The sequence below is a fragment of the Oryctolagus cuniculus genome, chromosome 6 (genome assembly GCF_964237555.1).
Source record: "Oryctolagus cuniculus chromosome 6, mOryCun1.1, whole genome shotgun sequence".
NCBI lineage: Eukaryota > Metazoa > Chordata > Mammalia > Lagomorpha > Leporidae > Oryctolagus > Oryctolagus cuniculus.
Genome location: NC_091437.1, coordinates 110,816,192 through 110,828,489, shown reverse-complemented (window position 1 = coordinate 110,828,489; position 12,298 = coordinate 110,816,192). Strand labels below are relative to the sequence as shown.

Sequence of the window (12,298 nt, the reverse complement as noted above, 5' to 3'; positions counted from 1 at the left end):
TCTGATGTGTGTCCCATTGCTGTAATCTGGTGAGACTGAGACTTCCGGAGTGCGCCAAGTGGAGAAGGTAGCTTTGGAAATCTCTGTACTTTTTCCCTTTCCATTTCTTTTGGCCATTCCACTATCTTTATGTTCACTTAATTCACTGTGAGTAAGCCTTTTTGTTCCTACAAAGGTCTAGTGAATGAACCATGAATGCAGATAGTGAAAAAGCAAACATAGTCTGCTTGGGATGAGGGTGAGGGATCACAGTAGAAGAGAGACAATGGAGTGACTGAATTATCCTCACCCCTTGGAATCTAGCACATTTCCTGCAACATAATCAGCTTTTAATAAATGCTTATTGAATAATATGTTAAGTGACAATTCCACAAGACAGTGCTATAGACTTGAAAGATCAAACTCACTTTGGCACTTTTGTATAATGTGCTTAGCCTGAATTTTAGGCACCTTGGGGCTATGTCATTTATAAATATTGATCAGGTGTGGCATAATATGCATTTAAGGACTCATATGATGTACACTCTAAAGCGATAGGTCATTGGGGCTGGCACCGTGGCTCACTTGGTTAATCCTCCGTCTGTGGCACCAGCATCCCATATGGGTGCCGGGTTCTAGTCCCAGTTGCTCCTCTTCCAGTCCAGCTTTCTGCTGTGGCCCGGGAGGGCAGTGGAGGATAGCCCAGGTGCTTGGGCTCCTGCACCCGCCTGGGAGACCAGGAGCAAGCTCCTGGCTCCTGGCTTCGGATCAGGGCGCAGCTCCGGCAGTTGCAGCCAATTGGGGGAGGGGGGGTGAACCAATGGAAGGAAGACCTTTCTCTCTGTCTCTCTCTCTCACTGTCTGTAACTCTACCTGTCAAATAAATAAATAAATAAATAAATAAAGTGATAGGTCATTCAAAGTTAAATTTTTAAAAGTGACCCCCAGCCCTATTTCCAGGAGTTCTCAACAAAGCTATCACAATATACTGTTGTGTCCTCGTCAGGTACAAAATATGAGATGAGTAATTTGTTACTAAAAATAAACTACTAAATATTTTGATGCATACTATCTATATACCTTATTTAAAGAAATAATGTATAAACTTGGAAATTAAAGGAGATATCAATGAAAGTCTTACAATTATATAATTTACTCACCTTGCAGTATGGTGTCTTGGAGGTAGAAAATAGATGAAATTCTGGCCCATATGCTGAAGATCATATACAACTTGTGGGATATCTTACCAGTGCCATTGTCAGGGATACATCATACGTACTCCCATGAATGTCATGATCATGGATGTGGAGGGATTAAAAAATTACATAAAAACTTCAGTAATATTGTTTACTTTCATTTCTATTCAATGTCATTTAGTGTTGGCTTACATCAAATGCTGTGATAAGCTGGTTTCTGATCGTAAGCCTAACAGAAGTTGCCTTTCCTTCCAGTGCTGAAAGGCGGCCCTCTTTCTGACAACTACCGACTTTCTCAGTTCCATTTTCATTGGGGCAAGACAGATGACTATGGTTCTGAACACACAGTGGATGGAGCCAAATTCTCTGCAGAGGTAATGTAATTGAGTACATGAGAAATAATTACACTGAGAGTCCTCCCCAGGGCAGCTCTCTTCTTACAAAAGATACCACCATAAGGGCTTGAAAGAAATGAACATTCTGTTCTCTGTCAGGAACACCCTGCCTCCATTAAAATGAAGAAAACCAGGATTTAGCTATAGCATGAGTCATTTAGATGTGAATAATTGGATTCAAGTCAACATTTATTGAGTGTTGTATGTGTTATAGCAGGTGCTAGAAAGAAAGGAACAGATTTACATACTCTAGCATTCAGAGAGTTTACAGCATATCTCACTCAGGGGGTGGGATTTGGCTTAGTGATCAAGATGCCCCATCCCATTTCAGAGTGCCTGGATTTGATTACCAGCACTAGCTCTCCATTATAGCTTTCTGCCAGTTTCAACTCTGGGAGGCAGCAGGTGATGGTTCAAGTGATTGGGTCTCTGCCTCCCATGTAGGAGACCTGGACTGAGTTCCCAGCTCCTGGTTCTGGTCCTAGCTCAGCCTCAGCCATGGCAGGTATCTGCAGAGACAGAACCAGCAGCTCTCTCTCGCTCGCTCGCTCGCTCGCTCTCTCTCTCCCCCATGGCTCTAAAGTAACTTAAAACCAATATAAAATTTTTAAAAATCACACATAGATACACTCTGATAATAGAGAGGAAATTTTCATGTGGTAAGCAGCCACTAAACTTAGAACTGAACTGCTAACCCTAAGATTCACCATTCCGAGAATGTCTTTTTAAAACACTCACCTTGACATCTTGTCCACTTTGGGGGGTGGCACTGATCTTGTTTACTTCTCTCACTACAAGTGGAAGATACCATCACTCCCTTTTTTATTTAAATGTTCATATTTGATACACCAGTAGTATGAGTGTAACCAGAGTGGAATGCTTTAATAAGACACCAAGAGCCCAAGTTTAACCGTAGCAATGCTCACACAGAGTAGCATACGCTTAGATGAGAATGTGAAGGTCCCTGACTGCAAACCATCGCCCTACAGCCTCTTGACTTACCCTCCCCTGGAAATGTGTGCTCCATTTCGAGACACTATTGTCTGTTTAGACATAGAAAATATGGGCATGTGATCATCAAATTGTCAACAAAGGGTCTCAGATATTAGAAGGGGAGAAATTTTGCTTTTTACTGTGTATGAACGAATTACATAATATAATTTACCCATATGTACAAGTTGATTTTTTAATTTTACTTTCACAAAATGAATAGTATAGGACATATAATTTTGCTCTTTTATTAATTACCATTATTATGGTCATTTCCCAAGTCAAAAGATTTAATTCTATCATAGTCTTTTAATATCAGTATAGTATTTCCGTTGGATGAGTACATCAGAATTTGTTTATCTGGTCCCTACTGGTGAACAATAACAATAACAATGTTTTCTTATTTTTGTTCCATTGGTGCTGGGGCTGGCATTCTGGCATAGTGAGTTAAACAGCTGCTTGCGATGCCAGTATCCTGTATGGGAGTGTCAGTTCAAATCCCTGCTTCTCTGCTTCAGATCCAGCTCCCTGCTACTATGTCTGGAAAAGCAGTAGAATATGGTCCAACTCCCTGGGCCCCTGCTACCAACATGGGAGACCTGGATGGAATTCCAGTTTCCTAATCTCCTGTCTTCAGTCTGGGCTTTTGCCTTTACAAACAAAATATGTCTGTGACTATATCTGTGCATATATCTTAAACACAAGCTGAAGAAATCATGTAGTACCGATTTTCATAAGAGAGATTGCTAGGTTAAAGTGTGTTTATTTTTTATTCTTAAAGAGGCTTTGGAGTATACAGATATACATAAATATTTTGTTATATTGTGCAGCTTATACCTTTCAACACTGCAGAAATCTATTATATGTTTTTCCCAATTCTTCTACCAAAAAATTGAAGGTAAAGTAAAATCAAATGAGATAGGACCAAAAATTAATGTTATCTTTCTGGAAGAAAAATTGCTAGTGTCCAACTGACTTAAATCAATGATCCTGTCATCTAAATCTATAAAAGTAGAAATAATGCAGATTAGAGATTAGGTACACTAAACAATAAAATTCAACATGTGTTTCAATTCAATTCAGCAAGCCTCCACAGGGTACCCATGACACACCAGGTTCAAGAGACAAGATAGCCTGGTGGTGAAGAATATTAGCTCATTAGCTGACTGTCAGGGTTTGAGTCAAAGCTCTGCCACTTACTAGCTGTATAACTTTGAGGAAATCATTCTGTCCCCCAACATCTCATCTAAGAGTCAAGTTAATATGATATTAGTATCTCTCTCATATGGTTGTTGAAAAGATGAAATAAGAAAGCCATATAAAGCACACTTAGGCCAATGCTTTTTGTGATGTAACTACTTAGTAATGTTACTTACATTTCAGTAGACAAATCACAAATAAGCATTCCTCAAGCAGGATGGTATAGGCAAAAGGACAGTGATTAAATAAGCACGGTAGTAAAGGACAGCCTCACTATTCTCAAGCACCATGGAAATACAGATGCAGCAGCAGTCAATTAAGGACAGGGACACAATCTAGAGTGGCACAGTCAGAAGAAATAACAATGAGATGACATTTCAACTGTGAAGTGCTGTCTCTTGATATATTGTTTTAATGGTTCTTTTCCACTCAACAGATAATCATCAACCATCTATAATATGCCAAATACTATTTTTAAAAAGACTGGCTAGGGCTGGCGCTGTGGCTCACTAGGCTAATCCTCCGCTGTTGTGGCGCCAGCATCCTGGGTTCTAGTCCCGATCAGGGCTCCGGATTCTCTCCTGGTTGCTCCTCTTCCAGCCCAGCTCTCTGCTGTGGCCCAGGAGTGCAGTGGAGGATGGCCCAAGTGCTTGGGCCCTGGAGCCCATGGGAGACCAGGAGAAGCACCTGGCTCCTGGCTTTGGATCAGCGCTCTGCGCCGGCCACAGCGGCCATTGGGGTTTGAACCAACAGAAAAGAAAGACCTTTCTCTCTGTCTCTGTCTCTCTCTCTCTCACTGTCCACTCTACCCGTCAAAAAAAGACTGGCTAACATTTGATAGGGGAAAGAAGTATTTTAGAAGAATAAAGGAAGGGAAAAAGGGAGAAAGGATGGTAAAAAGGGAGGGAAAGAAATTAGATAAATAGCATGGGAAAATTTTATTTGATTTATGATGATTGCTTCATACTGGAGTACAAGAAAAGGATTTGTTGAGGAGTGACATTTGAATTCATCCTTAAAACAAGACAAGAGCCTACCTTTCAAAGATTATGGGCGAGGGGGATTTCTAGAGAAAATCAATAGTTAATGCAAAGAGTTAAAATTACAAACAAGTGAGGAGGTAAAATCTGTGAGATATGAATGATAGAAAACAAGAAAGTAATTATAACTGCCCCATTTTTTTGTTGAGAAATTACATGGGCTGTGCTATCTTTTCCTAAATAGGGAAAAGGAAGAGGTTTGGCAAGGAAGAAATCAGGAGTTCTGTTTTGGACAAATTAAGTGTGAGATATCTATTTTTAAAAAAAGAGTATTTATTTATTTATTTATTTGAAAGTCGGAGTGACAGAGAATGTGAGGTAGATGCAGAGTGAAAGAGAGAGAGGTGTTCCATTTGCTGGTTCACTACCCAGATGGTTGCAATGACCAGGGCTGGCCCAGACCAAAGCCGGGAGTCAGGAACTCCATCCAGATATCCCACAAGGGTTGCAGGGGCCCAAGTGCTTGGACCATCTTCAGCTGCTTTCTATGATGCATTAGCAGGGATCTGGATTAGAAGTGGAGCAGCCAGGACTCAAACCAGAGTTGATATGGGAATGCCAGTGCTGCAGGTGGTAGCTTTACCCGCTGTGCCCCAAGATATCTATTAAACATCCATGTGAACATATCAATCAAATATCAAGACAACTTACATATAGGTACTCCGATGGACAAGTCTAGAGTTCCACAGAGGGAAGAAGCTTGAGGTAATGAGCTGAGAAGTATTTGGAAAGGAAATTGTTGTGTGCATGACAATGTGATCTTGGCCAAGACTCCAAGGTTTTCTAGGAATGTTTTTAGAACAAAGTGCCTCATGTGAGAGAAAGACTTTGATTTTTGTCCTAAAGCTCGTTGAATTTCCTAAGTTTTTCATGCCAAAGAAAGTTAATTTTTAAATGAGAAATGTTTAATAGTTAATAATATTATAGAAAAATAAATGATACTTTCTGGTTCCAGGACTTGCAGTTTACTTATCCTACCCAGAGCAGAGTTCACCCTTTCAGATCGAGAACATAACTCTCCCAAACCTCTGTGTAAAGGTTCAGTTAATTTGAGTATCTCAAAGCTAACATTCATCTTCACGTGGTAGAAATTAACATAACTTATTTTTTATTTTTACACTGGCATAAATAATTAATTAACCACATACCATTTTTAGCTTCACCTTGTTCATTGGAATTCTGGGAAGTACCCCAACATCGCTGACTCTGTTTCCAAGGCTGATGGCTTGGCGATTGTTGCTGTTTTTCTGAAGGTGAGCTACAGATTGTTACACAACTCGACTTTTTCTTACCAAATGAATCTCAACAGAGGATGACAAATACCAAAAGACATTTGGGTTTTCATCTTGGAAAATTTCACATTCCACCAATGACATAGTGAACAAGCAGTTCCCTAGTACTTTGCAGTTTTGTTTTCTCTCTGGTTTTCCCAGCTTCAGGTGGTGGCAAAATAGGAAGATCCTCACTTGAAAAAAAAATTTCTGTTCTTCAGATGTTCCAAATTCCTTCATTCCCTTTCCTCTAAATTTCCTATCTGAGAGATTTGAGAATTTACCAATTTACTATCTCATCAGGGAAAAATGTGAAAACTGTTTTTCCCATAAGTAAAAAAAAAAAATTGATTTTGTAAATGGCAGATGTTGGTCAAATCCTCTCTGTTAGAGAACCTAAAAAGTTCTATAGGAATATTATTATTTAATTGGGTATGCTTGAATAAGTAAATTTTGGGATTATACTAATTCCAGCTAACTTTTATTGAGCTCTTATATTCTAGCAAAAATCACTAGTTATAGAACAGATCAAAAGTGAGAGATTTAGGTTTTGCACCACAGTTTTGCTAGCTTTCTAGACTTTATCTTAAATAACTTGGAATATTTTGTCTATAATTAAATTTAAACCAAACTTTTTGACTGTTGCTTTATCTGTGGTTGCACCTAATAAACTGTTTGTAGAGTGAAAGAACCCACAAAGACACACCTAGCAAAATTTACTCCCCTGAAGCAGAGAAAAAAATAACCTTACCTCTCATCATAATTGAAACTATTTTTAATTAAGCTAACCAGTGCTTGATTGGTAATAATATTGATTTCATATTTTTTATCTCTAGGTTGGTCAGGCCAACCCCAAGCTGCAGAAAGTTCTTGATGCACTGAGTGCAGTTAAAACTAAGGTAAGTAGTTAATTTAATGGGTAAATAAGTTAATTTAGATCACAGAGCAGTAGTCTATAGAAATGTTGAAACAGTTTTTAAAATTTTTCTAAATTGTTTATTTACACAAGGTTAAAAATCTCACATATACGTATTTAAGAGCATAATGAGACTTCCCATCCTACCCTTCCTCCCATGCTTCCCCACCTCCCTCCTTCCTTTCTTATTTTTTCTTCTAACTTTTACAATGACATACTTTCAGTTTATTTGATAATCACAAGCTTAATCCTCTATTAAATAAAGAATTTAACAAGGAGTAAGTAGAAAAATCACTGTTCCTCAAGAGTATAGACAAGGGCTATAGATAACAATCAAATCTCAAAATGTCAATTTCACTCATACACATTACACTTTTTGTACTCTGTGTATTAATTGCCACAAATCAGGAAAACATAGTATATTTGACTTTGGGGGACTGGCTTATTTCACTAAGCATGGATGAAAAATGGTTCTTGGAAGTGATCCCAGAGCCATAGGCAATCAAAGCCAAAATCGACAGATGGCATTACATCAAATTGAGAAGCTTCTACACTTCAAAAGAAACAATCAGCAAAGTGAAGAGAAAACCAACAGAATGGGAGAAATTATTTGCAAACTATACAACTGATAGAGGATTAATAACCAGAATATATAAAGAGATCAAGAAATTCAACAACAGCAAAACAATCTGGTTAAGACATGGGCAAAGGACTTAAACAGACATTTTTCAAAAGAAGAAATCCAAATGGCCAAGAAACACATGAAAAAATGCTCAGGATTGCTAGGAAGGAAGGGAAAAGAGGAAGAGAAAAAAAAAGCAAAATCATTTTTGAGAAGCAATAACACAGAAAAGCCCTTGTCTAGATTGTTGAGGAATAGGTCTCTTAGTTTTATTCCTTTTTTTTTCTCTTTCTTTTTTTTCTTTCTCAGACTAAACAGGAGAGGGATGGGAGGGAGGGCGGGTAAGGTGGGAAGAATTACTATGTTCCTAATGTATTTATGAGATACATACAATGAAAAAAAAGAAAAAATGTTGCTGTGAGAGAGAGATTGAAGTAAACAATGAACTCATTACATTTCATATCTGATGTGGGGAGTAAGAAGGCTGAAGATTTAACAATCTGAAAATCAAGATACAACTTACAGTTGGCTGCTTTTGAGGAAGTCCAATGTTTTGGTTTTTGTTTGCATAGTTATTGTTTACCAGTTTCAGCAGAAGAAATCCTATAGAAAAATAGGATGTGTGTTCTGATATATCCATGCTTAGCAATATTGTTTTAACAGTAAATAATTAAACCACGGGTCAGAAAGCTGTCATTTGCTTTCACAGTGTGAAGAAGGTATATTTTTATGAAAATTAAATATGGTTCGTGATGATTCGAGGAAAGATTAAACTTTAAATAAGTGTATTAAATTTAGAAAGAAGGAAAAATGACAACTCAATAACATAAAAAATACATATTAAAAGAAAGCAACTAACAAAGATGAAAGCAAAAACTAATGAAATGTAGAAAGAGATGACTTAAGCATAAGAAAAAATTTTATCAATAAAATGAAAAATTGATTCTTTGGAACCAACAAAAAAGGCAGACATTTTGGCAACAAAATGGGAAATAGCTAAGACAAATTTCAGTTGCTTCATTAATTTTTTTAATTTATTTATATAAAAGAAGCAAATTTCATGTATTTCACATACACAGTTTTTCGTTTTCCATTTAATTGGAGAGACAAAGACAGAGAGACTTCCCATCGTGATTCACTCTCCAACTGCCCCAGAGTCAGGAACTCATTCTATGTCTCCCACATGAGTGGCAGGAACCCAGGTTCTTGAGCCATCACCTGCTAGCTCTGCACATTAGCAGAAAATAACAATCGGAGCTAGGAAGCAGCTAAAACAGGCAGTCCAATATGGGAGATGGGTATCCCAGCTGGGCATCCCAACCACTGCACTGAATGTCTGACCCATAGAAGAAAGGTTAAAAAAAAAAACTAACATTGTGACAACAAATTTAAAAATTTGGATAAAATGGATAGTTTTCTAAGAAAATTCAGATATGAGACTTAACTCAAAAGGAATCAGAAAATATACATAATCTGAGAACCTAAAACTAAATGAAAAGAATAGTCAAATTGTATTTATTAAGGAAAACTCAAAACATTGTTAAGCTGTCCCTTGAGATGCCTGCATCCTATATCAGAGTGCCTGGGTTTGAGTTCCAGTTCCACTCCCAGTTTCAGCTTCCCGATAATTCACACCTTGGGAGGTAATGGTTGATGACCCAAGTAGTTGGGTCCCTGTCATTTACCTGAGGAAACCTAGATTAAGCTTCTTGGTTCCTGTCCAGCCCCAACCATTGCAAGTATTTGGAGAGCAAACCAGCAAATGAGTTCTCTTGCTCTCTTCCTCTCTCTCTCTCTCTCTCTTTCATTCTTTCTCTCTTTCAGCCTCAGCCTCTCCGTAACTCTGCCTTTCAAATAAATAAATAAATCTTTTTTAAAAAAGATGAAAAACCATAGTATCAACTTGTTAGATAGTTAAAAATTATGTCTTAAAGATCAATGCCAATTCCTTAAGATAAAACAAAATGAAGATAAAGAAAACTCTTAGAGTTTCTTGAATTTGATAAAGAACATCACTTGAATCACATCACACTTAATAGTGAAACACTTGAAATCTTTCCATTTTAAACAGGAGCAAGACTAAAAGGCCAACTGTCTCCATCACAATTGGACATATTTAATGAAGGTCCCAATCAATGCAATAAAATAATGAAATGAATAAAATGATATATTAGAACAAAGATTGGAAAAGCAAAGCCAAAACCATCATTATGTTCAGATGATATGATAATTGGCAAGTGCTTGGCAAATTTAAAACCATTTAAAACAATCAGCAAATTTAAATTTAAAACAATCAGCAAAAAAAAAAAAAAAACAGAATCAGTAAAAATATCTGGTAGGCTGCATAAAAATTTAACATATAAATATCAGTTTATTTCCTATATATCAGTAATAATCATTCAGGAAAGATAATGAAAATAAATAAAATAAGACTAAAACATAAACAATATGGTTGCCAATAATATTTTTGCCTTATTACTGAATTTGCCATCATTCTTAAAGAAACAAGAAATGTTTTATACTGCAAGTTAAGTAAGTGTCAAAGAGTAAAGACCACAAGTTTTTTGAATTGTTGCTTCAGCCAAGTGAAGAAGGAAGGTTTTTTTTTGGTTAAAATTTCTATGTAGTCCTTTTTTTCTTTTCCCTTCCATTGTTTTTATTGAGTACAGCCTCAAAACACAGCACTCATGAAATGCTATATGGTAGAAAAATACAATTAAATTTTAACTCAAATTCTAAATAACATAAAAAGATAGCATAACATGTATACTACATCTTGGTATAGTGTTTGATATTATGATATAATGACATGCACCTTTCTTTTTCTTTCAGGGCAAAAAAGCCTCATTCACGAACTTTGACCCTTCCACTCTGCTTCCTCCGTCCCTGGATTACTGGACCTACTCTGGCTCTCTGACTCATCCCCCTCTTCACGAGAGTGTGACCTGGCTCATCTGTAAGGACAGCATCAGCATCAGCTCTGAGCAGGTAGAGTATCACAGGTGAACGAACGAGACTTGAGAGTAGAGGAGTTCTACATCAACAAAAGGAGATTAATATTTCAATAATATTTTCCTAATTAAAAATTATTTGCATGTGATATGGGTCTATTATAGTATCAGAAAGAGTACATTTATAATACCATTTTGATTTTATGCAAAAAAAATCAGATTCAGCACTCCCACTATTCTTTCCTGCAATATAAGGAAAAATCTCATATTGTTAGATCGTTTCTGAAAAGTTTCTAAAACAAAGGAAAAACTGTCAGTGGAAGTTCCGTTAAGGATATGATGAATTTTAACTCTCAAAGGGCATACTTTGAAAATTGGCAAAATTTTCCTGTTCTTTTTCTTGGAACTTGCAATTTTAATCATCTAACAAAATATCTCAATTATTTTTATAATGATGATCATAATAATTATCTTTTATTGAGCAACTACTCTTATTAGAGACTTGCTTATATTTTTGTGAGTCAATGCTCATGACAAGCCTAGGAGAAAAGCATTGTAATCCATCATTAAGTAACATTATCAAACACATGCTAGTGCCAAGTATCATTCTAGGTACTTGACATGTGTTAACCCTTTAATCTTCATAATAACCCAATGAAATAAGCACCATCATCAACAATTGAAGTAAAATAACTACTACAAAGGAGAGTGAAGGATTTGGGGTTTCCTTCCTTCCTACTTCAATCCTCAGCTCAATTTTATACCTACCGGTGCATTACTAGTACAGGAAATAAAGAAATTTGTGTAACATTAATATTGTCTAATTATTTAAATATTCCGCCCTTCCAGTTGGCACAATTCCGCAGTCTTCTATCGAATGCTGAAGGTGAGGCTGCTGTCCCCATACTGCACAACAACCGACCACCCCAGCCTCTGAAGGGCAGAACTGTGAAAGCTTCATTCTGATGGGTGCAAGAGGAGCCTATCCTCTTAAGAAAGCAGCCTCGCCACCAACATGATCCAGTACAATAATCGCTTTTAAGAAATAAGTTCATTTCCATTTAATTTGTAGGACCAAAATCTTTAGTTTTAGTTCTTGATGTTTAACTAAAAATAGTATTCTGTAAGCTGCAAATAGCAATCTGTGAGCTTAAATTTATGCTTAAAGTTTATTTTCTGAAGCTCTTTAAAATTGTAACCAAGTGATTTGTTTCCTATTCTGCATTTGTTCAGTTTCATTGCACGAATAAACTAATTTTAGCTCTTAATTCTTGTCTATTGTGAGCTCTTTGTCAAAACCATTAAATTTGTACTTCATTTACAATTGAAAATCTTAAGTATCTTACTTGAAAGACTAATTTTGCCTCAACTGAAATAACCTAAGAGCAGCATGAAATGAAATATTGAGAAATTCGATTTCTTGCTCTTGTAGACATATGTAATAGCTAAACTGGTGACTGGGTTCAATATTATTATGCTGACCCAACATTACTATCATTTGTATTCTAATGAGAAAAATGAACTTTTTAAAAAGATTTACTTATTTATTTGAGAGGCAGAGTTAGAGAGAGAGAGGGAGTGAGAGAGAGCGAGAGGTCTTCCATCTCTTGGTTCACTCTCCAAATGGCCGCAACAGCAGAAGCTGAGCTGATCGGAATCCAGAAGCCAGGAGCTTATTCTGGGTCTCCCATGTGGGTACAATGGCCCAAACACTTGGGTTATCTTCTATTGCTTTTCT

The 12,298-nt window shown here is 36.8% G+C and overlaps 2 protein-coding genes across 5 annotated transcripts in view; one reads left to right on the top strand and one right to left on the bottom strand.

The window, feature by feature from the left end:
* Positions 1-5,604, bottom strand: part of LOC127482582 (uncharacterized) — a 92,858-nt gene extending 87,254 nt beyond the window's left edge. For 2 of the 3 annotated variants that reach the window (XM_051844611.2, XM_051844613.2), the window contains exon 1: positions 1,140-1,434. Coding sequence is in view for 1 of the 3 variants with exons in the window: in XM_051844613.2 (XP_051700573.2) it covers positions 1,140-1,203 (64 nt within the window). In the remaining 2 variants the exon portion in view is untranslated. Of the gene's footprint in view, positions 1-1,139; positions 1,435-5,451 lie in introns of those variants that run through there. The other variant, XM_051844609.2, reaches the window with a different exon arrangement.
* CA1 (carbonic anhydrase 1) overlaps positions 1-11,828 on the top strand; it is a 48,398-nt gene extending 36,570 nt beyond the window's left edge. For both annotated transcript variants that reach the window (XM_051844606.2, XM_051844608.2), the window contains 5 exons: positions 1,431-1,549; positions 5,958-6,053; positions 6,908-6,970; positions 10,442-10,597; positions 11,410-11,828. In XM_051844606.2, the coding sequence (XP_051700566.1) occupies positions 1,431-1,549; positions 5,958-6,053; positions 6,908-6,970; positions 10,442-10,597; positions 11,410-11,526 (551 nt within the window). In that variant the 3' untranslated portion in view covers positions 11,527-11,828. The remainder of the gene's footprint in view (positions 1-1,430; positions 1,550-5,957; positions 6,054-6,907; positions 6,971-10,441; positions 10,598-11,409) is intronic.
* The last annotated feature ends 470 nt before the right edge of the window (positions 11,829-12,298 follow it).